This window comes from Syngnathus floridae, chromosome 4 (assembly GCF_059516105.1).
Source record: "Syngnathus floridae isolate MCC-2025c chromosome 4, RoL_Sflo_1.0, whole genome shotgun sequence".
Taxonomy (NCBI): Eukaryota; Metazoa; Chordata; class Actinopteri; order Syngnathiformes; family Syngnathidae; genus Syngnathus; species Syngnathus floridae.
In genome coordinates this window covers 21,110,028-21,135,045 of record NC_142416.1, presented here as the reverse complement: position 1 = coordinate 21,135,045, position 25,018 = coordinate 21,110,028, and the positions used below count along the sequence as shown (strand labels likewise).

General features: G+C 58.6%; 3 protein-coding genes across 6 annotated transcripts; 1 reads left to right on the top strand and 2 right to left on the bottom strand.

The window, feature by feature from the left end:
- Nucleotide 1: 1 nt before the first annotated feature.
- LOC148399969 (uncharacterized) lies at nt 2–10,889 on the bottom strand. 2 transcript variants are annotated; one of them, XM_088373212.1, is made up of 20 exons: nt 9,668–10,885; nt 9,360–9,459; nt 9,228–9,267; nt 7,802–7,843; nt 7,602–7,690; nt 7,421–7,517; nt 7,201–7,343; nt 6,937–7,109; nt 6,745–6,848; nt 6,310–6,650; nt 6,157–6,238; nt 5,710–5,770; nt 5,586–5,643; nt 5,144–5,470; nt 4,945–5,040; nt 3,118–4,825; nt 1,898–3,012; nt 1,732–1,820; nt 1,574–1,652; nt 2–1,497 (listed from the first exon to the last, which is right to left on the bottom strand). In XM_088373212.1, exons 1-20 carry the CDS (start codon nt 9,831–9,833, stop codon nt 678–680), a joined length of 5,730 nt encoding a protein of 1,909 aa, XP_088229338.1. In that variant the 5' UTR covers nt 9,834–10,885; the 3' UTR covers nt 2–677. The 2 variants fall into 2 exon arrangements, with proteins under 2 accessions (XP_088229338.1, XP_088229337.1); XM_088373211.1 differs by having other exon boundaries at nt 5,586–5,770; nt 9,668–10,889.
- Nucleotides 10,870–14,274, top strand: ufl1 (UFM1-specific ligase 1). Its single transcript, XM_088373226.1, has one exon. It carries the CDS (start codon nt 11,445–11,447, stop codon nt 13,788–13,790), a length of 2,346 nt encoding a protein of 781 aa, XP_088229352.1. The 5' UTR covers nt 10,870–11,444; the 3' UTR covers nt 13,791–14,274.
- On the bottom strand, nt 14,195–24,881 carry gtf3c1 (general transcription factor IIIC subunit 1). Of its 3 annotated transcripts, none has more exons than XM_088373210.1 (38): nt 24,381–24,881; nt 23,900–24,079; nt 23,633–23,809; nt 23,366–23,509; nt 23,170–23,266; nt 22,965–23,088; nt 22,685–22,867; nt 22,497–22,612; nt 22,224–22,276; nt 21,854–22,146; nt 21,591–21,718; nt 21,411–21,517; nt 21,175–21,328; nt 20,999–21,105; nt 20,741–20,871; nt 20,367–20,636; nt 20,159–20,304; nt 19,906–20,003; nt 19,737–19,833; nt 19,471–19,654; nt 19,300–19,396; nt 18,953–19,088; nt 18,663–18,744; nt 18,506–18,567; nt 18,250–18,358; nt 17,994–18,136; nt 17,768–17,910; nt 17,595–17,679; nt 17,418–17,530; nt 17,282–17,341; nt 17,106–17,199; nt 16,767–16,939; nt 16,351–16,692; nt 16,088–16,233; nt 15,685–16,022; nt 15,258–15,607; nt 14,871–15,060; nt 14,195–14,772 (listed from the first exon to the last, which is right to left on the bottom strand). In XM_088373210.1, the coding sequence occupies exons 1-38, from the start codon at nt 24,599–24,601 to the stop codon at nt 14,584–14,586; spliced, it is 5,862 nt and encodes a 1,953-aa protein (XP_088229336.1). In that variant the 5' UTR covers nt 24,602–24,881; the 3' UTR covers nt 14,195–14,583. The 3 variants fall into 3 exon arrangements, with proteins under 3 accessions (XP_088229336.1, XP_088229335.1, XP_088229333.1); XM_088373209.1 differs by having other exon boundaries at nt 17,994–18,139; nt 24,381–24,880; XM_088373207.1 differs by having other exon boundaries at nt 22,497–22,867.
- Between the last annotated feature and the right edge of the window lie 137 nt (nt 24,882–25,018).

Below are 25,018 nucleotides of genomic sequence, written 5' to 3'. Positions count from 1 at the left end.
CTTTCCAGGGGCGACACCTTTTAATAAAAAACAAAACAAAATCAACAAACTGCAACAAGTCATCAGTAAGAATTCTCAATTTCCGTCGAGTGAAAATCAGACTGGAAAAACCAATGACACACGCCTCAACGCCACTAAACGTGTTTTTTTTGGGGGGGGCATCCAGTGTAGCCTGATTGCACAAGAAGTGGTGGATGGAAGAGTTCTTCTCCTTCCGGAGCCTACGAACAGTCTGGTGTTTTAAGTGCAACGCAACCAAAACACGACGGGAACGCCAACGCGGAAGGAACCCCGCTGAGATACATTGCAGAGTGGCCGCATGAATTTGGACCTTGTCCTGAAACGTCCGAGAAGCCGTCAAAGTGCGTCTTTACGGCCAGGGCAGGGCAGCAGGGCAGCATGGCAGCATGGCTGCTGCCTGCCATGCGTGCGCTGAAAGCTTGTGTCCCTGATCAAAGGGATTTACCCAGCGGCGTGCGTCCAGCCTTTGGGCTCTCTCTCTCTCTCTCTCTCTCTCCCCTCTGCCACAGCAGCTTTGTTGTATGTCCTCCTTCCTCTTTTGGAGCTGCAGCACTCAAGTTTGGAGGTCGTCGGCTGCTTTTTTGTTGTTGTTTTTTGCCTTGGCTTCCTCGGTGTCCTCGTTTTTGCTTTCGCATTCGAAGCGGCAGGCGGCCGTGTCACGCTTTGACGCTGTCGGTTCCGGCGGGGCTCTTGGGCCGCTCCTGCTCGGCGTGGCCTTCCTCCGCGTCCTTGTCTTTACTCTTCTTGTGTTTCTTCTTCTTGTGTTTCTGCTTGTGCTCGCCGCCCTCCTTGTCCTTGTCAGCCACTTTGTGCTTCTTGTGCTTCTTGTGCTTTTTGTGCTTCTTGTGTTTCTTTTTCTTCTTCTTGTCGCCGCCACCGGCGGCGGAGGAGGAGGGCGAGTCGCTGCGGTCGCCGGAGGGGCTGCTGTCGGAGGCGTCGTCGCCCTCGCTGTAGTCAGGCACGAAGGCGGCCTCGTCCGTCTCGCGGGCCAGGTCCGAACACAGCCGCTGCCTCTTGGGCTCCGGGCCGCTGGGGTTCTTCTCCTCCTTGGCCTCCCTTCCCTCGGCTTTGGGTGTCCTTTGGCCCGCCGCTGCCGCCGCCGCCGCCACCTTCCTCTCCCTCTCCTCTCGGGCGGACTTGACTTTGCCGCCTTTGCTCTCGTCCTTGGGCGTCCTCTTCTTCTCCTCCTTGAGCGCGACCTTCTTATCAGTTTGGAGCATCTCCGTCTTGTGGGGAACGGGCGACGCCTCTTTGGGGGTGACTTGAGGAGCCACTAGCGTTGGCGCCGCCCGTCCCTCTTCCTCCTCCTCGTCGTCCTCTCGCTCCCACTTGGAGCGAGGAGGCGCCTGAACCAGGAGCTGCTGCTCCCCGGCGCTTTGGGGGCCAGCCGGCGTCACCTGCTCCAAAGTTGCCACAGAGGCGCTCTTCTTCTCGCCCTCTTTTTGCCCAGAGTCCAGCTTGGGCTCCTGAGTGGACCTGTGAGGAGGAACAAGGAAGGAAATTCAGTCAACCCTTTGAAAAATACTGTCGAAGGCATGGAGCGCTCGCTCACCTGGCAGGCTGACTAGTGGATAAGACCTTGCGACTGATCCTGGGCTTGGTCCTCACCGTTTTGAGCTCTCCCTCTTTCCCTGCGAAGGCGCCAGACAATCAATTCACATCAGCCAACCAAGTAAAAAACCAAATTAAAAAGCATCCATCCAGACTCACCATCTTTGGGAGCGGCATCTGCTTTTCTCCCGGCGGTGGCGGCGGTGGCAGCAGCGGTGCTCTTGGCCGTCCTCTCCTTGGAAGCACTCCTGGGAAGGCCAATACCGAGGGCCAAGGGTCAAAGGGCGTTTGAAAAAGCAAGCGCAGGCGCCTTTGCTATACGCACCGGTCCGATCTGGCAGCTTTGTCGGCGGAGGAAGGGGCGGTCTTGTCTTGGTCGTGACCCTGCTTCTTGCCGATGGCCGATTTCTCCGCGATGGTCATTTTGTCCAAGCAGACGGCTCTTCCGCCAGCGCTTCCGCCGGCACTTGCGGAGTTTTTGCGCTCCGTCTTCTGCGACTTTTCACCGCCCTCCTTCACGGCGGACACCTTCTTTGAGCTGGACCCCGAAGCTTTGTCGCGGTCTTTCTCTGAAGCCAGAATCCGATCTCGGTCAGATCCCGACGCTTTTTCTCGATCCCTATCAGAACTGGAGGCCTTCTCTCTATCCCTGTCCGAGGCTTTTGCGCGATCTCGGTCCGAACGGTCTGAACTTGCCGCCTTGGCGCGATCCCGGTCTGAACTGGCCGCCTTGGCGCGATCCCGGTCTGAACTGGCCGCCTTGGCGCGATCCCGGTCTGAACTGGACGCCTTGGCGCGATCCCGGTCTGAACTGGACGCCTTGGCGCGATCCCGGTCTGAACTGGCCGCCTTGGCGCGATCCCGGTCAGAAGCCTTTTCTCGGTCTCGGTCGAAAGCCTTAGCCCGATCTCTGTCGGAGGCCTTTTCCCGCTCTCGATCCGAAGCCTTTTCCCGCTCTCTGTCTCTGTCGGAACCCCGTTCCCGATCTCTGTCGGAGCCCGAGGCTTTTTCCCGGTCCCTGTCGGAGCCCGAGGCTTTTTCCCGATCCCTGTCGGAGCCCGAAGCTTTCTCCTGATCTCTGTCCGACGCCGTGGCTTTTTCCCGCTCTCGTTCCGACCGCGAGCCTTTTTCCCGCCCTCGTTCAGAACCTCTCTCCCGCTCTCTGTCCATTCTGCTGTTACTGTCCCGCTCTCTGTCGACTCCCGAGCTCCGATCAGAGTCTTTGTCGGAGAGCGAGGGCTTGTCGCCGCCAGCTTTTTCTCTGGAGAGCGCCCCGTCAGAAGACGACAGGCGCTCCTTTACGTCCGGTCCTTCGGCAGGTTTCTCGGCATCCGGGTCCGCGGCGGTCTTCTCGGTGCCCGCCGACGGTCTGTCTGAGACGGCGGGATTGTCTTTTTTTCCAAGGTTGAGAGGGACGCTTCTCTGGGTCACCGGCTTGACCTGGAAAACAAACACAGCGCTCAGATGCCAATCCGCACGGCGGGCTGAAACAAACCGCAGCGGCGACGGTGCTGCCGCCGCCGCTTCTCGGGCCATGTGACCCACCGGCAAGTCCATGAGAGGCCTGATGGCGCCTCGGTCTTTGTCCGCCCAGACAATCTCACGGCCCACCAGCACGGGAAGAAGCCCGGGTCTGTCGGCCGGGTGCGAGAACCTCTGTAGTCCCGACTGATGAGTGTCGTGCGGGTGCGAGAAGACCTCCGCTCCGATCCCGGCTCCATCCAGTCTGCGGAGTTTTCCAGGCGGAGACCCGAGTAAGGAGCGGCCCTCCTCACCCAAGCGTGGGGGAGGGCGGTGGAGGTAGGGGAGGCCTTGGTGAGGCAGGGGGATGAGCCCGCCACCGCCGTGCGAGGGGGGGTCTCTTCGCCCTCGGTTGTCGTTAGGGTGGAGAGCCGGATGCGGCAGAGGCAGGCCTTGGGAGAAGAGTGGGGGTGTCTTTAAGAGCGGCGGTCGTACAGAAACAACTTTGGACTTTTCCTTTTTAGGCAGCACGCTGGAGTTGTGGGACTCTTCGGGTTTGGCTTTGGTGGTCTTTGATGTTTTTGGGGCTGCGGCAGGAGCGGCAGGAGCAGCAGGAGCAGCAGGAGCGGCGGCGGGAGCAGCCGGTGTTGCCGATGAGGCCTCTTTCTTTTTGCTCATCACACAATCGCTGGTCTTCTTCTTGACTTTGTCGCTTTTGACTTTGGAAGCATCCGTCTTGGCTTTGGTCTTTATCTTCTGAGCCCCCTTGTCCTTCTTGGCCTTGTCGCTCTTGGCCGCTGACTTGAGTGAGGGCTTGGAGGGAGCCGCGGCGGCGGCGCTCTTGGAGCCGGTCGGAGCCTTGGAGCCGGCCGTGGACGACACGGGCCTGGAAGAGACGGGGGGCGTCTTGTTTGGTGACAGGATGTCATCCATGGGTTCATCTCTGACAGGCGTGGCGTCACCCCTGTCCACAGAATTGTGCGATTGCTCGCCGTCCTCTCCGGCTTTCCTCTTTTTGACTTTCTTGGTCTTGAGGAGCTTGCCGCCGCCGCCGCTCTTTGTCGTTGACGACGCGGACGGCGGATTGTGAGCGGGCGCAACTTTGTCATCTCGACCTCTTCTGGTTCTGCCGCCTTGAGGGGAGTACTCCCGATGGAGCGGGGACACTCGCACTCGCTCCCTTTCCCGCACCCTATCGCGCTCCCTTTCCCTATCCCTTTCTCGATCCCGATCCCTTTCCCTGCTACTGCGGCCCCTGTGATAGATGGGCTGGTGTTGGTTCTCGTAATCTTTATAATATTTGTTGTACCATTCTCGGTACTCGCGCTCCCACTGCCGGTAGCTATCCCGCTCCCAGTGTTCGTGAGTGCCGGGGCTGAGAGGCTTCAGCTCATAAGGCGGCGCCGCCGCTGCCGCCGCCGCCAAATCGCCCCGCGGCGGTGCTTTTCGACCAGCGGGGCTGCGGTTGCGGAAAGCGCCCGGAGAGCGCGAGTGAGACCTGGAGCGAAAGGGCGGCGCACCTTCCGCTCCCTCCCAAGCAGCGGTGCGGAACGAGGGCGGCGAACCGGAGCGCCGGAACCCGTAGGACCTGGAGCGAGACCTGGATCTGGAACGAGAGCGTCCGTAGCTGCGTCCGTTGCGTCGGGAGTAAGGCGAGCGGGGATACGCTCGGCCGTGGGAGCGCGAACGCGAGCGGGATCGGCTCGGCGTGTACGAGTAAGACCTCGATCTGGACCTGGAGCGAGAGCGAGTGTAAGAGCGGCTGAACGGAGAGCGACTGTACGATCGGGACCTGGGCGAGAGAGAGAGAGAGAGAGAGAGAGAGAGAGAGAGAGAGAGAGAGAGAGAGAGAGAGAGATCAGCGCCAGCCAAGGCTGTAGCAGCAATGGCAAAAGCAGCTAGCTCACTCACCTGGAATACGAAGGTCTCTGCCTCTTTGGTGCGTTTCGGTACTTCATCAGCTCTTTGTGGAAGTCCTTTGTGAACTCATCCAGCTTGGACGTAATGCTGCCAAACGAAAAAGTTCCATTTGTTAAACACAAGGGGAGCCAGCGTTTCAAATTGAGGACGTTTTTTGCGGCCCGGCCGGCCGGCCGGCCGGTGTACTCACTTGTCTTGTCGGTGGTGGCGCTGTCTGTAGAAATCTTCTTTGGAGAGGGGTGGCTGAGTGAGAGCAGAGGGCAGGGGGAGCAGAGGGGGCTGGCCGCCGGGGGCTCCCCAGGGAGGGTTGACCCCCGGCGGCCCGTACATGGGCTGAGGCTGGTAGCCCATGGGCGGCGGCGGCGGGAGGAGGCCGGGAGCGGCCGAGTACAGAGGCGGGTAGGGCTGCGGCGGGGGCGGGTACAGGGAGGGCGACACGTAGAGGGGCGGGGCCGCCAGAGGGAGTTGGGCCGTCGGGAGGTGGCCCGACGGGGGCTCGCCTCTGCTTCTGTACGACCTACAAAAGGTACCAAATGATTTCCAAAACAATCATAAAGATGGCAATCTGAAAATGGACATCCATTTCCCGTCTCTTCTCAATTCCCAGCAAGACTCAATGGTTTTGTGCTCACCTTTCCCAGTGTCTTCCGCCTCGGTCCCTGTGAGCCTGCTGGGGGCGGGAATGTGGGCCTAAAGACAACACAAAGTGAGCCATCCTAGCCTTTGGCCAGAATGACAAGAAAAGGGCCCAGTTACCTGAAAGATGAGAAGGTGGCCTGGAGGACGGCGCCGCACCCAGGAGAGGCAAGTTGTAAGCCTAGTCAAAAGATGAGAGACAAAAAGCAAGCCCTTTCTTTAGGCTGGACTTTATTCATTCATTCATCCATCCAGCCATCACAAAAACAACTGCCTGCCTGCCAGACAGACAGACAGACAGACAGACAGACAGACAGACAGACAGACAGACAGACAGACAGACAGACAGACAGACAGACAGACAGACAGACAGACAGACAGACAGACAGACAGACAGACAGACAGACAGACAGACAGACAGACAGACAGACAGACAGACAGACAGACAGACAGACAGACAGACAGACAGACAGACAGACAGACAGACAGACAGACAGACAGACAGACAGACAGACAGACAGACAGACAGACCGACCGACCGACCGACCGACCGACCGACCGACCTACCTGTGACCTGCTCTCTGTGCTTTTGGTCAGGCTGGGCTTCACGAGAGGCAGGGACGGCAGCGGCGGCGGCGGCTCTGCCTCGCTACAAAAGCAGAGCAATTGAGCGCGTGCGTTGCTTGCTTGCTTTCGGCGCCCGCTCTGTTGAGAACTCACCCTGGCGGCGGCGGCTCGTCCTGGCTCCCAGAGACTCGAGGAGAAGCGCGGCCCGCGACGGGCGGCCCAACCGGCGAGGCGGCTTTCCTTTCCTCGCTCACGTCGGCTCGGGGAGGCGGCGAAGGCGTAGGGGCGGGAAGCAGCGGCGTCTGAGGCCGAGGGGCTGTCGCGCTCGCGTGCGGCGGCGGCGGGTGGGAGATGTTGGCGATCAGAGGGTCCCGCTGCCTGGACGGGAGAGGCCTGTTGAGGAGGTGAGGACGCGGGGGAGGAGGGGCCGAGGGCTGGATTTGCTTGCGCCCGCGTTTGGTGTAGCCCGTCTCGTTCTTGAAGTTGTTCACCGCCTACGCGGCAAAAGCAGGCCATTTACTCCACGCGCAAAAGGACGGACGGACGTACGGACGTAGGGCGTCCCGCTTTAAGCTGAGCAAAGGTGACCTGTCGAAGGAACTTGTTGGCAATGAGGTTGTCGGGCGAAACGTCCGATTGTTTGCACGTGAAGCAGACGTGCTCGTCAGAGTCCAGCAAGGTGGTGCGGATACCTGGGCGCAAACAAAACAACCGACGGGCTTTGGAGTCCAATCTCACCCAATGGCTGGCTCTCAATTTGGCCCATGGCGGGCGCCTCACATTCGTCACAGTAGCTGTTCCCGCAGCAAGGGATGACCACGGCGTCCGTCATCAGATCATTGCAGATGGGACACAGCAGCTCGTCCGGGATGGGGTCCGAATCGTCCTCGGAGGACGAGCGCTCGTGCGCGACGAACGGCGGACGCTCCTTCTTGCCCTGCGCGTACGCCTCCCTGCGTTCAAAGGCACATTTTGCCATCAAGGGCCAGCAAACGCAGCGGAGACTCGAGGCCGCTCGGGGCGACCGGAGGCGGCGGGGCGTACGCGTCGATGGCCGGTATGGCGTATTCGCCCGTGCTGGTCAGCATGGCTCCTTTGGCGCCGGGCTCGGCCTTCACCATGAAGCTCTGGGGAATCCCCTTGCTGGTTCGCACCTGCTTGGGACCCTCCATGCTCTTATCCTGAACCTGACCCCCCCCAAAAAAAGAAATGCCGTCACCTCCAGCACACTAAACGTCTACTGAAGTCGACGCGCGGCCGTTACCAGGAGCAAGGGGCACTGCCGAATATAGTGACCCGTCTTTCCACAACGGAAACAGAGGTAGTGAGCCGGCGGAGGTCCGACGGCCTTCTTGGAGTAACTACGGCAAAGGGGGAGAAGAATGGCCACGTTCAAAGCAAGCGGGCCATCTGCACGTGCACCGCAAGCGGGCCAGAATGCTCACTGAATCGGGTCGTATTCGTGGTTGGACTGCGTCATCATGGCTTTAATCTTGTCCTCCTCGGATGCGTTGGCGTCAACCAGGTTGGCCGTCTACGACGACAACAAGCAAAAGATAAAAGGGGGCAAGCCACGTGCACGTACGTTATCAGCGGGCCAAAGCCTTATGGCAAAGAGTGGCGCCCAAGAAGCGGGCGACAATACCTTGGTGAGCTGCGCGAGCGACATAGACGGTGACGAGTCGGTCTGCGGGAGAATCAGAATACAAGACATTCAAGGTGTTACAAGACGAGCTCGCGTTGTGGCCGCTCCCTCAACGTTGCAAGCGGACCCATTCCTAGAGCCACAAAAGGGAAATCTCGCGGCAGGTACTAAATCAAATCGACCCTCGTTAAGCTTCACGGCATCCCTTGGATTTTTTTGCTCTCCCGATGTTCCGAACGACAACTTGACATGGGCGTGCACAATTCGTAACGGAGCGTTTCAAAAGGTCGTCCGCCGGCGTACGACTCGACGCAGAACACGAGGCAAAATGAGATGCGCCGCCATCGCCACAAGGACCGCTGCTTTCAGCGTTGGCAACGTTTGAACGCTCACGCTAGCCTTAGCGTTGTCTAACGCCAGCACGCAAAAGGGGCAATTTCCATGCGCAAGACTACTTTCAAAGAGAAACAAAAAGGAACCTGCCGCCCGCCCGCCCGCCCGAAGCCGGGACTGGGCATCTGCGGAGGGAACACACAGGGAATGTGGTGCAAAAGCGACTCTGACAAGTCACTTGAAAACCTTTATTGACAGGCTTCTGCAGCTTACAGGACAACCACGCCAGCAACCACGCAGCCCGGGGGGGGGGGAAGGAAACTACGGTTTAGCTCCCTACACTAGTCTGAAAAGATGGCAAGCCTGGAAAGAGAGGGAGGGAGGGAGGGAGGGAGGGAGGGAGGGAGGGCGGGCGAGTGAGCGGGATGTGTGTGTGTGTGTGTGTGTGTGTGTGTGTGTGCGCAGTCCATGAAACAAGGCAGAGAGCCATCTTGTACATGAGAAAACAGCTGACAAATGTGCCCGAGTGACATTCAAAGAGTGGATTCCATGTGCGGCATGGTCAACTTTTCCAAGCTGCAGAAAAAAAAAAAAAAATTCTATCAAAAGAATCGGTGAAGATTCCGCATGCCCAGTTCAGCCAGTCAGCAATGAGTCATTAAAGACGTTCAACGGCTCCCACGCCTTGCCGGCTTCATATTTTCACAGAAAACACAATACGGTTATCATGTGGCATTAACATGATGTGACACAAAGGTTTGCCCGAACGGAAGCGGGCGACAAAATCCATTTCAATGTGAAACACAGGTCAGAGAAGTGCACCCGCACTTTGAAGCTAGCAAAGACAGTACAACATTCGAAAAGTGATGCTCCAAGTTGTAAACAATAAACAATTCAAGCGCTTTAGCGTACATCGGCTAACCCTAACCCTCCCCACCCAGCACAGCACAGCACAGCACATGGACACAAAATGCACACGGCACGGTGCAAGTGACACAAGGTCATCAGGAAGGCAGGCGGGAGAGGCAAGGGGATCAGTGAGTGTTGCTTTTGGGGTGTGTTTGCTTTTTTTCGGGTTGGTTTGGTTACATACGGGTCTTGACGATCCCGCCGCAGACGTGTCAGAACGATCTCTGGGGAGACAACGTATGAGGCATCGCTAAGTTACCACGGCCTTGATTAGCATCACGTGGAGCGATCAAAACAACCAAAAGGAGACACTTACACTATGAACGTCCTGCCAGCGGGTTTGACGCCGCCGATCGGCGTTCTGCGGACAATCACCGACGAATGCTTGGGGATGTGGGCTTCGTCGTCCGTGTATTCTACGGTCGTAAAAAAGGCAGATGGAAGGAAAAAATGGATGCAAGGAAAACAAAGACATTTTTATAACCGCATGGGTGCCAAAATGGACAATTTCCTACTGTGACGAAACCACCGACTCATCTGTTGGAACTACCTTCAAACGTGTGAATATCAAGTGAGCACAATGCAAGTGACGTGGGCTGGGCGCTGGCTCGCTCGCTCGCTTACCTTCTCGCGTCTGCGCGTTGGTGATCTGCAGGTCGCAGTCTGTGGCCTTGAGGCGCTCCCTGGACATGATCTGCCGCTTCAGCTCATTTAGGGTGATGTGCAGCCCGTCGAACGTGACCGTGTTGTAGTCCAGTTTGGAGGAGAACTTGTAGTGAACACACGACATTTTTGCCACACGTTTCTTTTATCACAACAAGGGTTAGGGGAGAAAGGAGGTTTAGGATCGGGGATAATGGATGGATGGAGGGAGGGATGGAGGGAGACACGGGCTTCGGATGACCAAACCAACCAAACAAAAAAATAAACAGCGTCAACACTCAGATCACAGGAAGGCAAACCTGGAAACTTTTTAATGCGGCAAAATGGGCTTCACCGGCCCAAAAAATGAAGAAGGAAAAAAAAAAAAAAAAACCTGGAGGGCTAGTCAATGACGCAGAGTCCTCGATTAATCCCAACGCAAGGGATAAAAGGTCGGCGCGCCAAGCGACGGCGCCATGTGCCTTTCAGTCAAGTCCTCTCGAGTCCAAAACCAAGGCGATATACGCAAGCAACGGCCCAAAAATCCAAGCAAAGAGGCCTCAAAATTGTCCGAGCTCGCTTCTACCGAGAGAGCGACGTTCTGGACGGCGCTCACGTCCGCCACCAGCAGTCCGTCCGCGGCAGGAGAGGAACGCAAGGGAAGGCCGCTACGTTAGCAGCTAATGTTGCAGCTAAGCGCAGTCCGGCCAGTGCTTGGTTGGGGACGGGGGTCCCCCACCCTCAGTTCTTCATAAAACAGTCCATGTCCATAAAAGAGTCCACAGAACGAGTCCACGGGATTTAGGTCGACGCTAACAACGCCCCTTAGCTGAGATGACAACTTATAGTACACGCAGAGAAAGCCTAGCGGAGAAAAACAATGGCGCCGAGCTAACAAGCTATGGCTACCGGGAGGCCTCCATTCGCCCCGAAACGCTCTCCGGGTCCATCGGGCTGTCCTTCTTCACCTCCTCGGCACGAAAACAAAAACACAAAAAAATGGTAAAAACGGAAAAGATAAAAAGAAAATGTCCTCACAAAAACACACGGCGGCGAAACACGGCAACAGTTGCGGCCACTCTCGTCGCTGTTTCATCAAAATGGCGTCGAACGGAAAGGACGGTCGTCTAAAGAGTAGCGAGCACATGACGATGAGAGGATGCACGCGTTTCATTTCCGGTTTGGGCCTACGAGTGCTCGCTGGTTCGTCACCGTGTACCGATTGGGCAGACCTTCGCGTTTTACGTTCACGTTCTCTTCCACAACGTTTTGACATCGTTTTCTTGAGGAAAAAGAAGTAATATAGGAAGCGGATTCAACGTTTTAGATGGTTGAAAAGCGTCAGACTAGGCAAGTAATTGTTATAGATGCGAGAGCAATAAATGCTTTTCTTGAATGCGCGCCATGATCGGCAGCGCCTCTGCACCGTATCGCTAGATCACGTTTCCGCCTGTCGACATTTGGGAGAAGACGGACGCTTTCAGTTCAGCTCTTCATGGTCCGCTCTTGACACCAGCGGACGTGTGCGCGCGCGCGCTCGTCCATGTGGTTCACGCGTGGCCAAGGAGATGAATGTAACTATTTGCGCGGTGGATGTGTTTTTTGGGGTCAACCGTCTTTTGTTTTGCCCCCATCACAGGGTTAGATCTCGCTCCGCGAATCAGCATCCGTTGCTTCCCTCTGCCCCACGGTGACGTGTACTTGTCTCCTTTTTCTCTTTGCGAGTGAACGAGCGGCGCTAAGGCAGGCAAGCGTAATCATGGCAAGCGGGGAATGGGAAGAAATTCGACGTCTCGCAGCTGATTTCCAGAGAGCTCAGTTCGCCGATACTGCGCTAAGGTTGTCGGAGAGGGATTGCATTGAAATCATTGCGAGACTTATCCAGGACAAGAAAGTGGAGGTGGTGCACACGATCGACGGAAAAGAGTACGTCACCCCGGCGCAGATCAGCCGAGAAATCCGAGAGGAACTTTACCGCCATGGAGGCCGGGTGAACATTTTGGACCTCCAGCAGCTGATCAACGTCAATTGGGTCGACGTGGAAAATAGAGCGAGTGACATTGCCAAGTCCGACAGAAGTGTCCAGCTTGTGCTCGGACAACTTATCGATGACACCTACCTGAACCGCGTGGCCGAGGAAGTCAACGATCGACTCCAAGAAGCGGGCTTGGTCGGCATTTCGGAGCTTTGCAAGAGCTACGACCTCCCGGGGGATTTCCTTCACGACGAGCTCGCCAAGCGCATCGGGAAGGTCATCCAAGGGGAATTGGATCAGTACAGTCGGGGCGTCATCTTCACGCCCGCCTACGTGGCCCGCCACACGGCCAAGATAAGAGGGCTGTTCAGCGCCATCACCCGGCCGACGCCCGTCAGCGGCTTGCTCGGCGCCTTTGGGCTCCAGGAGCATCTCCTGAACGGCGTCCTGGAGGAGCTCTTGACCAGCGGACGCCTGAGAGGAACCGTTGTCGGAGGGCGGCAGGACAACGCCGTCTACATCCCCGAAATGTACTCCAAAACGCAGAATGGTTGGGTGGACGCTTTCCTCCAACAGAACGGCTACTTGGAGTTTGATTCGTTGACCCGTCTGGGCATCCCCGAGCCCGTCGGCCACATCAAGAAGCGCTTCAAGGACCGCAAGCTCCTCTTTCTGGGCGCGGCCTGCGTGAGCCAGGCTCTGGTGGAGCAGGTGGAGGCGGAGGCCGAGGAAGCCGTCAACTCGGCCTCGTGGAGCGACATGCGAGGCGTCCTGCCCAGCTGCCTGTCGGACGAGGACGCGGCGGCCGCCATCGAGCAGGCCATGAGGAACGCCGACGTGCAAACGGCCGCCGTGCTCCTGGCGGGCACGGTCGTGGTCAGCCAAAAATGGATCGGCGAGTGCCTCGCTCTCTTCGACCGCTCCGTCCAAGAGCGGGCCCAGAAGGAGATCAAGAGGAACCCCGTCCTGCTGATCACCGAAGAGGATGTGAAGCGAGCCGCCGTTGCGGACAACGCCAGCGGAGCGTGCAAGAAGGACAAGCGGGAGGTGGAGCGCAAGGGGAAAGGCGCGGCGGAGCCGGCCAAAGCGGGCGGAGGGGGCAACGCCAGAGAGATCCGAACCCGGAAAAGCAAGAAGAAAGGCAAGCGAGAGGAAGACGAGGAAGAAAGCCCAGCTCCTGCCAAGAAGCAGGAGGAGGCCCCCTTCATGACGCCGGAGCAAATCGAAGCGGCGCTGGAGGAGCGCCTGAGCGGCAGCGGCGACTTTCCGCAAGAAATCTTGCCCGAGCTGGCCGAGCAATTGGTGCGGCCTTTGAGCAAACGCTACCGGGAAGCGCTGCGGCAGTTGGCGGCGTCCAGCGCCTGCCCGCTGCCGCCGGGCGCCAACAGGAAGTCGGTCAAGGATCTGCAGGAGGAGCTCACCAACCTGTACAACAACATCAGGCTCTTTGACAAAGGCGCCAAGTTGTTCTCCGACGAAACCCAGGCGGTGGTCGCCAAGCACGTGCTCAAAAGCGTGGGCAGCCGCGCCGCCAACATCCTGGTCAACTTCCTGGCCGCCGACCTGATGATGTCCGTGGAGGAGCCCGCCGCCATGAGCGCCGAGCTCCGCGCCAAGATTTTGTCCAAAGTGTCGGACGAGACCAAAGCGCCCCTGATGAAGCTGCACAACAGCCTGAGCGCCAAAAGCACGGCCCACTTTCTGGACAACTTGGAGAGCTCGGCGGAGGCGTGCGGCTTCCTGCTCAAGAAGGCCGACAAGAAAAAAGAGCGAGCGGCTTTCCTGCTGCATCGCCGCACTCTGGCCGAGCAGCTGAAGGAGGCCCGGGACCCCGCTCTGGTCCTCCACCTCACGGGCGCGCTGCTCTTCCAGGACAGCACGCACTGCATCCTGCACGCTCCGGGCCGCTGCGTGCCTCAAATCGTCCAGGTCCTGGCGGGCCGCATCCCCCCGGAGAAGCACGCCCTGCTCACCCTCTATCAGAGCCTGGTGGTGAAGCAGCTGACGAGCCGGAGTCAAGGACGAGCGCGCGACGACCCGGAACAGGCCCCCTTGGAGGGCGATGACCGGGCCCGCTTGGACCATTTGACGCCGCAGGTCAAGGAGCTGGTGCTGTCCGACAATGAATGACGGACGCCGCTCGGGTGGAGACGCCTTTCGGAAGCGGAGCCGAGCGGACGCTCAGGCGGACGCTCAGGCGGACGCTCCGGCGGACGCTCCGACCACGGCTTCCCCAACGTCCGCTGTCCGCAGGCCAGCCGGGAGGGAACTCCAAACACGTCTCATTGACATAACGGAGGAAGTTGTTTTCATTGATTCAAGTTGCAAGTTGAATAGCAGCCAGCCAGCCAGCCAGCCAGCAGGTGTCTTTCTCTGAGAGCTTTTTTTTTTTTTTGTCAAGCTGCTGCAATTGTTTTGTTTTTGTCGACTCTCGAACCGACCACAAGTGCTTTTGATGGAAAACATTTGGACCGAGATGCGATAGACAATAGTTGTTTGCATTCGGGTAGCCAGCGGACAAAAATAAACCTCCGTGCCAGTTTGTAATTTATTGAAAAGATGGCTTGAAAATGTCACCATTTGGTGTGAATAAAAGCGAGCAAAGAAAAAGAAAAGCTGTTTGGTACTTTTTGACCAAAAACATTTCATTCACATGGGAATTTTGGTAGCCGAGCAAAGAAAAAAAATGAGTAAGTAGTAAATGAGATTTTGTTTTTGCCCCAATGTTCATGAAATTGTTTTTTTTTTTTTTAAAGAGAAAAATAGCTCAATTCTAAGTACAGACTTGCATTTGTTTGGGAATGAATTGTTATTTTCTGCGCAAAAGGCAAGGCCGAGGACCGGGAGTTTGAAGCCTTCTTGAATTTGACTGACTGTAAATCCAACGGCAACCCAAAGAAGGCCATTGGCCCGGCCGGGCCCGTCAAGGCTGCTTCTTACAATAGTTCCAGTGGTGTTCATCGGGCAGCACCCGAGCCAGTCTGAGGACGCAGTCGACGGTGGGCTCGTAAAAAATGCATTCTTGCCTCTCCGTCGTCACCGGCCCGAACAGCGCCGGCTTGCCTCTCTTGACCAGCGTGCGCTTGACCACGCAGCCCAGCTCCACCAGCGACTGCGGGAGAGAAGGAAGGCGGCGTGAGCGGCGAGCTGGGCCGAGACCAGCGAGCCAGCGAGCCAGCGAGCGCCGGGCGAAAGGAAAAAGCCTTTCACCTGGAGCAGCTCCAGCGCCACCACGGGCTGCAGGACCGCCTCGTAGTAGGACAGCAGCCTTTGGCGAGTGATGCCGGGACGGGACATGATGTGGAAGAGGACGGCCTCCAGCATGCCTTTGCACACCTGACGGTTCAGCGTGCCGTCCACCAGGCGCCACGGGCGGCAGGCGAAGCTCACGCTCTCGCCGCTTTGCCAGCCCGCGCAGAAAAGACGTCAGAGGTTGGAACGGCGCCACGTCATCATTGGCTTCACAAAGGCACACTCGGGAGGCAATTGGCCCCAAGCCAAGATTTGAACTCTTGGACTACTTTTAGCTTCCATTCTCAAAGGAGAATACTCAAAGTGCAATTGCATTCTCGTTCCAAAAGAGGGAAACTCACTTACCCGCCGTCAAGGTCGTCGACCTGTTGCGGCAAAGCGGCTTCTCCCTCTTTCTTGTCTTCGTCGGCGCCGCGGCGGCGGCACCGCTCCTCATCCGCAGAGTCCTGGGCTCGCGGCTTTGCCTCCTGCTGCTTCTGGCCTCTCTCCTCATCCGCGGCCATCTTTTTGGCCGGCGGCTCCCCTTCCGTCTCACCTGGCCTCTCGTGAAGGAAGGGATCGTCGCCGGGGGCGGCCTGCGCGTGGGGCCAGTTTCTGGGCTGGATGGTAAGGATCCAGGGCGCGGCGTGGCGGCCGAGCACCCAGCGAAAGCCGTAAGCGCCCACCCTGACCGCCTGACCTTCCTCCTGCAAATCCTGCCAGAAAAGGCCCAAAGCAAAATACTCAAGCGTGCCGGACGTGCCGAGAGGGCGGACGACGCCGGGGGACTTACCTCCAGGTAGCGCTCCAGGCTCGGGAGGTGAGCGAGCTCCCGGAGCAGGTCGGCCTGGTCCACGCCGATTTCTCCCGCCGCGTCCAGGCGCCGGCTCAGCTGGGCGCGGGCTCGCCAGTCCTCCGGGGAGTAGTCGGCACGCCGGGCCGGAGCGGGCGCCCCCTCGCCGACGCAGCGGGTGAGGACGGACGGCAGCAGGGACGGGCCCCATCGGGACAAGTCCAAAGAGGCGCCGTGGTGGCTCAGCAAGGCGCCGAGGGGCGTTTGTCGGAGCCGCATCCTGACCACGCACGACTCCACCACGATGTTGTCGCTCGTGTTCAGGTTGCGGAGTTGCACTGCCAAGCCACGCGTTGGTTAGTGACAGCGACTTTCATTCTCGTTCTCCTTTCCGTGAACGTACCGATGCCGGGAACGAAAAAGCCTTTCATCAACAGGTACTTGGTGTGCGAAGCCCGGTAAGCGCTGACCCGCAACTTCTTCTGGCCCTCGCGCGCCACGCCGCCGGCCACTTCGTCCTCGTCGTCTTCGTCCTCCAAAGACGCCGTGCTGAGAGTCACACGAAGCAAAAGCGGCCGGAGGCGATCACGTTCCGAGCTAGCTCTCGCGTCGCGTCGCGGCACGGCACGTCACGGCACGGCACGTGTGCTCGGGCTGCGGCCAAACCTTTTAAAGTCATTGTCCACCAGGTCGCTGTCCACCACAACCATCTTGTTGGGGACAGACACGTGCACGGACAGGAGTCCCAAAGTCATGAGGGCGAGCGACACCACGCACGCTCCTCCGGGAGAGTCCAGAGAGAAGCGCGTGGTGGGGGAACCTTCGGGACCGTGGCCCGGGAGCGGCTCTCCTTCCGGCTCTTCCTCGCCCTCGGTCGCTGTGCGGTTTTTCCTCTCCAGACGGAAGGAGACGGGCGGCCCGTCGTCGCCCGTGCCGTTGTCCGCTAAGGTCTTGAGGAAGCGGAAGGAGTCGCTGCACAAGGTGTGAGGAAAACGCCAGGAAAACAACCTGCCGGGGAAAAACAGCAGCAGTTGTGGACCACAGCCTGAGAACCTTTTGGTCGTACTTGTTGAAAAGGATACCTGAAGTAGGACTGCGAGAGCTGGAAGGACATGGGCAGGATGGGCAGCGCTCGGTTCTTCTTGGGTCCCACCGTGTGGCACACGCGCCGACGGTTGACCATGTGACGTTTACGGCACTGAACAAACACCTGGCACAGAAGCTCCTGCGGGTAGCGGCTGTAAACGTGGAACGTCTGACAGCCGGCCGGCCGGCCAGACAGACACGCGCGCGCACGCACGCAGACAGACAGACGGGAGACAGAGAGACAGACGGGAGACAGACAGCATTAGCGGGCCAAGCGCAAGCCACGGCAAAAATGACGCTTGTCAAGAGGCCTTTTCAGCACATTGCAGGAGCACCTGAAAGGACCTGGACTCCTTCATCTGATGGTTGGTCATGGCCAGTGTGCTCTGGATCAGGTTGAACAGCACTAAGGTCTGGATGTCCTTGGTGCTGCAAGAGTAGCAGAAGCAAGCTTGTTTGCCGTCCGTCAGCGGACTGAAGGAGGGAGGGAAAGACGTCCCGGGACGCCTACCAGGTCAGGGTGTCCCTGCAGGGAACCTGCTTGTCCGTGGCTATTGTGCACACTTTGGACCTGAGGGGCGAAAAAGAAAAAGAAGGAAAAGGACAGGTTCCTGCTTGCCGCGCATCCTTGGGCTTTCCTCACTCACAACGAGAAGACTTGGCTTTTGCTTTCGGGCAGTCGGGCGTCGTCGGCGCTGAGGACCGAGCTGAACTTTTGTCGGAGGAGCTCCACGTACTGGGCGAAGGCTTTGGCGCAGTCCTGAGGACGGTGACAAAGGGGCCGTTGGGGCCAATCGGCGAAGGACGGGCCCAGGTGTCGGTACCTCGGCGTTATTGGGATCGGCGGGCTTGTTGTCCTGCAGCTGCTTCAGCAGGTCTTTGTCCTGATAGATTTCAGCCAGGCAGATCCTGTCCAACAAAATAAGCAGAATTGGATCCAATCAATTGAGCTGGTATTTTTGGTCGTTCTTCAGAAGGACGGAAGGCTCGTCGGAACCTGTAGTTCAGGAAGGTCTGCGGGTTCTTGAGGATGTAGCGAGTGCGCCGCCCGACGGCGAGCGAGGTCTTGTCCTCGGAGATCTGAAACTCGCCCTGGAGGAGGTCGCGCACCAAGCAGTGGGCCACAAAGGTCCTCCGCAACTGAAAGGCCGGCCGGCCGGCAGGCAGGCAGGCAGGAGATGAGGGGCAAAAGCCACAAAGAGCAAAAGCCACATGGTGCCTACTTTGCTGTTGAGCAGATGCGAGGCCACGGCGCAGAGCATGAGCAGAGAGTCCTCCTGCACCGCCCAGATGACTCGCCGCCTGGTCATCTTTTTCAGCGCGCGGTGGTCGGCCTCGTCGTGAGCGGGGATGCGCTTCTTGGGCTCTACTGAGCAAGCCAGCGAGCAAGCAAACAACAGATTTGTTGATTTCCCCTTTGTGCTGAGGATTTTTCTTGTCCTGTCCGCACATTCAGCTCAGCAGATGAACCGCACACACCTTTCTTCTTCTTGCGAGGAATTTTGACAACTTCCTTTTTGGGTCTCTTCCTCTTGCGGCCCTTGCCTCCGACCACCTCCCGGTTCCTGGACGACGGCTCGACGGCCACCTGCGGGCAAAGACGCGAGTGACCTCCGGAAGTGACAAAGGCTTTCCCCGATGTGGCTTGCTTGGAAAACATCTGCCCCTCCCTCAAATATTTGAAAGGCATTTTGTTACCACCAGAGCGGGCGGTTCGAGTCGTAAAGCTCCTCACCTCCACGGTTTCTTGCGTCACCGCCGACTTCTTGGCGGTCAGGAAGCGAGGCGAAGACGCTCCTGTGGAAAGGAGGAGCCGGAGGGAGGGGGGGAGGGGGGGAGGGAGGGAGGTGGTTGGTTGCCTGGACAGGTCCGGCGACGGCCAACTCACTCACCGGCTCTCAGCGCCGCCCGCAGCGCTTCTTTACTCAGCAGGCTCATCAGACGCAATTTGCTGTTGTCGGATCCGGCGGGGCGCTGCAAAGGCACGCCAAGGCAAAAAGCGGCTTAGCAATGGCCGTCCCCTCCCTCCCTCCCTCCCTCCCTCCCTCCCTCCCTCCCTCCCTCCCTCCTTCCCTCCCTCCCTCCCTCCCTCCCTCCCTCCCTCCCTCCCTCCCTCCCTCCTTCCCTCCCTCCCTCCTCCCTTCCCCCTCTCCCCTCCCTCCCTCCGGGCGAGCAGACGTACCCTTTTGTTACAGGACAGCAGGCTGTTGGTCCACAGCCAGTTGCGCTTGAGATGAGCAAAGAACTCGGAGGCCAGCCCGGCGGCGCCTCTGCCGTCGCCGGGCGTGGTGCCGTCGTCGCACACCGTGTTGCTGCCCCTGTACATTTGGGACAACGGCTCTTCAAATGGCTTTTGCCAATGACTTGTCCTTTTTCCTCCCAAAACAACTGCCTCTTTTCAAACGCACTTTTCATTTTCTCCTTTTCACGCTCCTATGATCTCTTCGGACCTGTCCTGAACTACGTACCCGCGTTTTGGCTCGAGCCTTTGAAACTCGAGAGAACGAAGCGGCCGTGCACGGAACCTACTTGAGCAAGGAAGCCAATCCCAGAAAGAGGGTTCGATCGTTCACAAAGGACGGCGCCGCCTCATCGTCAGCGGTGCGGCGCTTGGGCCGAATCAAGCCTGAAAAGGAAGGGCAAAAAGCAATTGCCACGCCGGGCATCCCGCGAGGTGGCGCCGTGTGCGGCGGCACGCACCCAGAGGCGTGTTGAGGCAGATGCTCATGAGGTCAAACCAGTACGTGTCCACGTCGTCGCCGCTGCTGAAAGTGTAGCGCCGTCGGTCAAAGGGTTTGTCGGCGGGCTCCTTCGCCAGCCAGTAGTGCGGCTCGGCGTTCATGGTGTCCACGATGGCGGCGCGGCGCTTCAGGTAGCAAAAGAGCTGCCCGCGACATTTGGCCCGTTAGGAGCCGGGCCGGGCCGGGCCGGGCCGGGCGACAAAGGTCTCCTCTCCCCACGCTCACCATGTCTTTCTCCTTCAGCTTCTCCACGGGAGCCAAGTGCAGCAGGCCCATGCAGACCAAGCGCTGGAGGTTCTCAAAGAAGACGTAGACGTATTTCCTGGGAGGGTTAGAGAGCACAATCGGACTCGGCACGGGGCTACGCTGGGCGCCACGGGCGGGCTTCGCTGACCGTCTGAAAAAGAGCTTTTTCCTCATGGCTAGGGGCAGCTGCTGAATCAGATGGTGTTGCTTGACCGGGTCGTTCAAGTACTCCTCCAGGCCGTCCACCTGCCCACCCGCCACGGAACGGACACGCATGTGGACGCACGTCGCTTTGCGTCGCTTTGCGTCGCTTTGCGTCGCTTTGCGTCGCTTTGCGGCGCTTTGCGGCGCTTTGCGGCGCTTTGCGGCGCTTTGCTTGGGATGAGACTTTGTTTGCTCACCTGGTAGTTGATCTGGATGAGCTGGACGTAGATGGAGAGCGGCAGGCAGAGCAGCAGGTCCCCCACGATCACCCAGCCGCTGCCCCGATCGCAGTGCCTGCGAACGGGCGGGACGAACCTCTTCCACGAATCCTCCTCGCTGTAAACTGATGAGCAAAGGCTGACGGCTCGGACCACAACAACAGAGAGACGGACAATGGTCTCTCACCTTTGATTTCACAACTGGCGTGACTGGGAATTTCCGTCACCGCCTCGTCCTCGGACAAGGCGGCGTCCAGGTCCTTGAGGGTGACGAGGCGCTCGTCGATTTTTTCCGGCGGCTCTTGGACGACGACCTCGGGAGCGCCCGGAGGGCCGGCCATCCAGGGGGGTCTGGGCCCCAGGGGGTGGTCGTAGATGACGTACCAGAGGAAGGAGTGCAAAACACGCAGGCGTTGCATCTTGGGCTGGAAGCCCAGAGCCTTGCCCAGTCCTCGAACTGATGCGGGAACAAAGCAAAGTTGTGCCAGCGGCTCAGCATTCTGGTCCATTTTATAAATGTTCAATCAATCAATCAATCAATCAATCAATCAATCCACTCACCTAGCGTGGGCTTGAACACTTTGTCCCCCGGCGAGTGTTCCTCCTTGATCTCGGCAAAGCTCCTGAAACTCTTACTAGTCTCCTGCGTTTGGGCTTTGGGGGGCCGCTCTTTGCCCCCCGGCGCCTGCCGGCTGCAACCACGGAGCACGTGAGAAGCGCGCGGCGGGCGGGCGGGCCGGCCGGCAGGCAGGCAGACACCACTTGGGCAGCGCTCGCTCGCTCGCTCACTCACTCGCTCGCTCGCTCACTCGCTCTTACCATGCGGCAGGAAGGACGGAGCTGGTGATTTTGAAGCGGGCCTGATCGATGCTCGCTCTCACCAGCTCGTCGTCGGGCTGGACGGACGGATGCACGTACAGGTCGAGCTGGAAGGACGCAGACGTTATAGACGGCATGTTAGCGCGGGCGCTGTTGCTGGTGCCTGGGCCAGCCACCTTCCTGCTGATGCTGTCCTGGATGACGGTGGTGGTGAACGTCTTGAGCAGTCCTTCTCTGCACAGCGTCTGGACGAGACGCGCCGTGGTCTTCTTGCAGCACTTGGCCGAGAGACCCTGCAGCTTCTCTTCGTCGTTGATCAGCTTCTGCAGGCTGGCGAGAGAGGGAGAGGAGACGGACGGACGGCGGTCACGGTTGCGGGCTAAAACGGCGACCGGCGGCATCGGGGACCCACGGGTAAAGGCCGTCGATGACTTTGAGCTTGTGCACGGCCTCGATGATGAGGTTCTTCCTCCGGAGCATGCGGTAGGTTTCGGTGGACCTGCGGTTGCGCTTGGCGAACTGGGTTACAGACGTTTGGCGGTTAGCTTCGGCGTCGCTCGCCATTGGAGAGGAAGAAAAAAAGGAGACAGACCAGCTGCTGGTCACTGGGATCCACCAGTTCCACGTCCTTTGATGGCGTCCCCTCCTCCTCCTCCTCCTCCTCCTGGCGTGGAGGCAAAGCTCCTTCTTCCTCCTCTTTCTCCTCGACTGAAGCTTCCTCTGGAAGGATGCAGGAAGAAAGAACGAAGAGGAAAGGAAGGAAGGAGAGAAAGAAATCAATCACTGGTGGGTAGCCCCAACGGCCGAGACGCCACTTCAAAGTCAAAGTCAGCTTTATTGTTGCCCCGCCCTGACCTGAGGCGCTGACGGGCTCCGCGTCCGGCACCTCTGGGGTCCGAGCGGCTTCCGCGACGGCCCGCTCGGACTTCTCCGCGGGCTTTGCTGTGGCTTCGGTCCCGACGGGCAAATCCAAAGCGGCGTCACGGCCTTCCTCTTCCGCCCGTTCGCCGGCCGCTCTGCTCTTCTTGGGAGTTTTGCATCGTCGCTTGCCGGCGGCCGAACGGGGCGGGGCCGAGGAGTGGAAAAGCTTTGCTTTGCGTTGCTTCTCTTTGGAGAGGAGCCGCAGGTCGTCACTGCCGCACACGCTCCTAGCGAGGAGGAGGACAAACGTAGCGGAAGCGGAGCGGCGGCGAGCTCCGGCATTTGCGGCCGCCGGCGAGTGTACCTGTGGCCGATGAACTTTGTGACCCTCTGGCGGCCTTCGTCCACCATGAAGCCCTGCAAGGTGAAAGGATTGCGACGTGAGGAAACGGGAACTCCTTTCCCCAAAGGTCCACGCGCTTGACTTATTGAGCTTCTTCAAAGTGCAAGTGCAAGGCTGCTAGACGGACGGACGGACAAAGGGAGGGAGGGAGAGGGGGAGAGAGGGAGAGGGAGAGGGGGGGGAGAGAGAGACAGAGAGAGAGAGAGAGAGGCCCCTCCTTTCCAAGTGTCTTACCTTAACCACACCGTCTCTCTCCAACTTCCTCCAGACCATGCGAGCCTCCAGCTTGCCGATGTTCATCCTGGACGCGATGCCCGACTGAGGGATTCCCTTGGTGCCGCTCGATACGACTGCGTGGTCAAGCGACAAAATCAGACGGTGGCGGCCAGCGGCGGCCAGCGGCAACGCGCTCGCCAACACACCCAGCTTGTACGCCTGCGACAAGAAGTCCGTCTCCATGATCCGGCCCACGGGGGGCAGCGCTCGCCTCTTGTCGCCCTCGTCGTCGTCATCGTCGTCGTCCGCCTTCCACTCGTCGGCGCCGCTCACCGCCTTGCCCGCGTACGGCTTGATGAGCTTCAGGCAGCGCACTTTGACTTTGTTGCCTGAAAACATTCTTTTTCAAATTCAATCTCAAAAGGACGCTTTCATCATACTTGCAACGGCTTGCTTCCATTCTCTTTTTGTTTCATTTCATGTGACCTTTTCTGGTGCGCACGGGTTTTCTTTCTTGGTCCAAGTCCTCCAGAGGCAGGCTACAGTATTCCACCAGATTGGCATCTCGCATGTAGCGAAAGACATGCTTGCATATCACCTCCGGCAGCTCCTACGGCATTTGGGAGCGTTAATGTTGAAAACATCACATCCAAACAAAGTGGCCGCCCGCCCGCCGGCCCGCCCGCCCCACCAGGTGCTCTCGGATGGTGACCAAAGCAGCCAGCTGCTGCGGCATCTTCTGGAGTAAGTTGGACACGTACTCCATAAGCATATCGTACTTGGACCTCCTGAAATGGACGCCACAGAGCAGTTGTTGGGGGTTTTTTGCTTTCGTTTCGATGTCCTCGAGTCAGTGCGTCGTTCGAGCGGATGCGAGCGAAGCAGACCTGACGACGTGGAAGCGATTGAGCAAGAGGAGGATGGAGCTTTGCCACTGTCCCGACTTGAGGCGTTTGGTGCAGGCCTGGGGGCACACCAGGCGATGGCGGACCAGAGGCTTCCTGATGTAGAACAACTTGCGCGAGTCCACCCTGACAAAGACGGCACGTGGCATTTGCACCAGCTGGATTTGTGCATACGCTCCCCCCACAAAGAAGAAATGGCTTTGACGCGCATTCGTCCTGTTTGAACATAGGAACCAACGAACTGCCTACTTGAAAGAGGACTTGTGCAGGTCACTCTGCAGCTCCCCCTGCCATCGTGCCCGTCCCACTCGCTCCAGCATGCAGTAGGACTCGTCCATCAGTTTGATGTCGGGGTCGCTCTCGCTGCCGATGAGCGCGCGAAAACGGCGCCGCTGCGACGCCACCGCCACCAGCTTCCTGCCGTACCTGCGGCGGGGCGAGCCACGAGTGACGCCTCGGAGCCACGACAAGCTGACAGGACAGTCGCGCTCGCTCGCTCGCTCGCTCGCTAGCTACCTTTTCAAAACCTCTTCCAGGCCGATGGGTGACGGAGAACGCAGGCGCGCCGTGACGTCGGTCCTTTGATGGAAGGTGGCGCACGAGCCCTGGAAGCCGTCCTTGTTGTTGTGGATGATGCACAGCGGGTACACGTCTTGGCCGTCTTCAACGCCGTTCTCCTCGTGGGACATCTTGAACCTGACATACATCTCGTTAGCACTTTGTCGACTAGACTACGCCGCGTAGGCTTGACTTGAAACCGGAGCTGCAGAGGATAAAGCAAGAATCCTTCCGTGAGTGTAAGAAGACGAAAGCTGGGAAAGTGAGTTGGACCCCAGTGGGATGGGAAACTCAAGAGTTGTTTCGATTTGAAACATCTCTTTGGTGGACCTTTATGACAGATTCGGTATGAGCAAAACGTTAGCTTAGCTTAGCTTAGCTTAGCTGAGCTTATCTTAGCGTAGCCCAGTGAAGGCACAGCCCGCACGCACGCACGCACCTGTCGTTCAGCACCACATCGGTCCTCTCGGCGGGCAGCAGGTAGAACGTCAGGTCGCTGTTGGCCACCAGCGACCTCCAGACGAGCTCCTTGGTGCCGTCGTCCAGCTGGAGTGGGAACTCGGGCTTCCTATCCCCGAGTCGTATCCACAAAGCAGGGATAGTGATGCCGTCCAGTCCCTCCAAGGCCACTTCATCCTCCACCATGTCCAGCGGATCCATGGCTAGTAACTTGGCGCTCCGCTCCGCTCCGCTCACTAGCTAGCTAGCATGTCATCTTACGCCGTAAGAAGAGCGTGTGCTCCTACACCTTAACGTGATTTCGAAATAAAGCGAAATGTTCACCACTCCGTTTGGAATAGACTTCTCTTCAACAAATGCTCTTCCGTGGCGTTTGGATTCCAGTTGGAGCTCGCGCCCATGGGCTGCTTCCACATGATGCGTGTCAAGTTGCAAACCACGACGACTCACTAGACCGCCGCAAGATGGAGCCCGAGGCGGGCGCCGCTTCTTGGTAGCTTCGTCTTCTTCTGTGGTCTTTTGAGAGCGACGCCCGGGGTATCCCCGCCATCCGTTGATGAAATTGGCTCACTACTTTAGCACAACCTCTTACCTGTTTGTTCATCCAGAGACACTTAT

What these genes read in the sequence shown, in the direction of transcription:
- LOC148399969 (XM_088373211.1), bottom strand. Translation starts at nt 9,833, where the DNA reads ATGTCGTGTGTTCACTACAAGTTCTCCTCCAAACTGGACTACAACACG. An exon ending in CAACGCGCAGACGCGAGAAG is followed by an intron (nt 9,460 to 9,667) that starts GTAAGCGAGCGA and finishes TTACGACCGTAG; the next exon opens with AATACACGGACGACGAAGCC. An exon ending in CGCTCGCGCAGCTCACCAAG is followed by an intron (nt 7,691 to 7,801) that starts GTATTGTCGCCC and finishes TTGTCGTCGTAG; the next exon opens with ACGGCCAACCTGGTTGACGC.
- ufl1 (XM_088373226.1), top strand. Translation starts at nt 11,445, where the DNA reads ATGGCAAGCGGGGAATGGGAAGAAATTCGACGTCTCGCAGCTGATTTC.
- gtf3c1 (XM_088373207.1), bottom strand. Translation starts at nt 24,601, where the DNA reads ATGGATCCGCTGGACATGGTGGAGGATGAAGTGGCCTTGGAGGGACTG. An exon ending in CCGATCCCAATAACGCCGAG is followed by an intron (nt 17,531 to 17,594) that starts GTACCGACACCT and finishes CACCGTCCTCAG; the next exon opens with GACTGCGCCAAAGCCTTCGC. An exon ending in TGGCGCTGGAGCTGCTCCAG is followed by an intron (nt 14,773 to 14,870) that starts GTGAAAGGCTTT and finishes TCTCTCCCGCAG; the next exon opens with TCGCTGGTGGAGCTGGGCTG.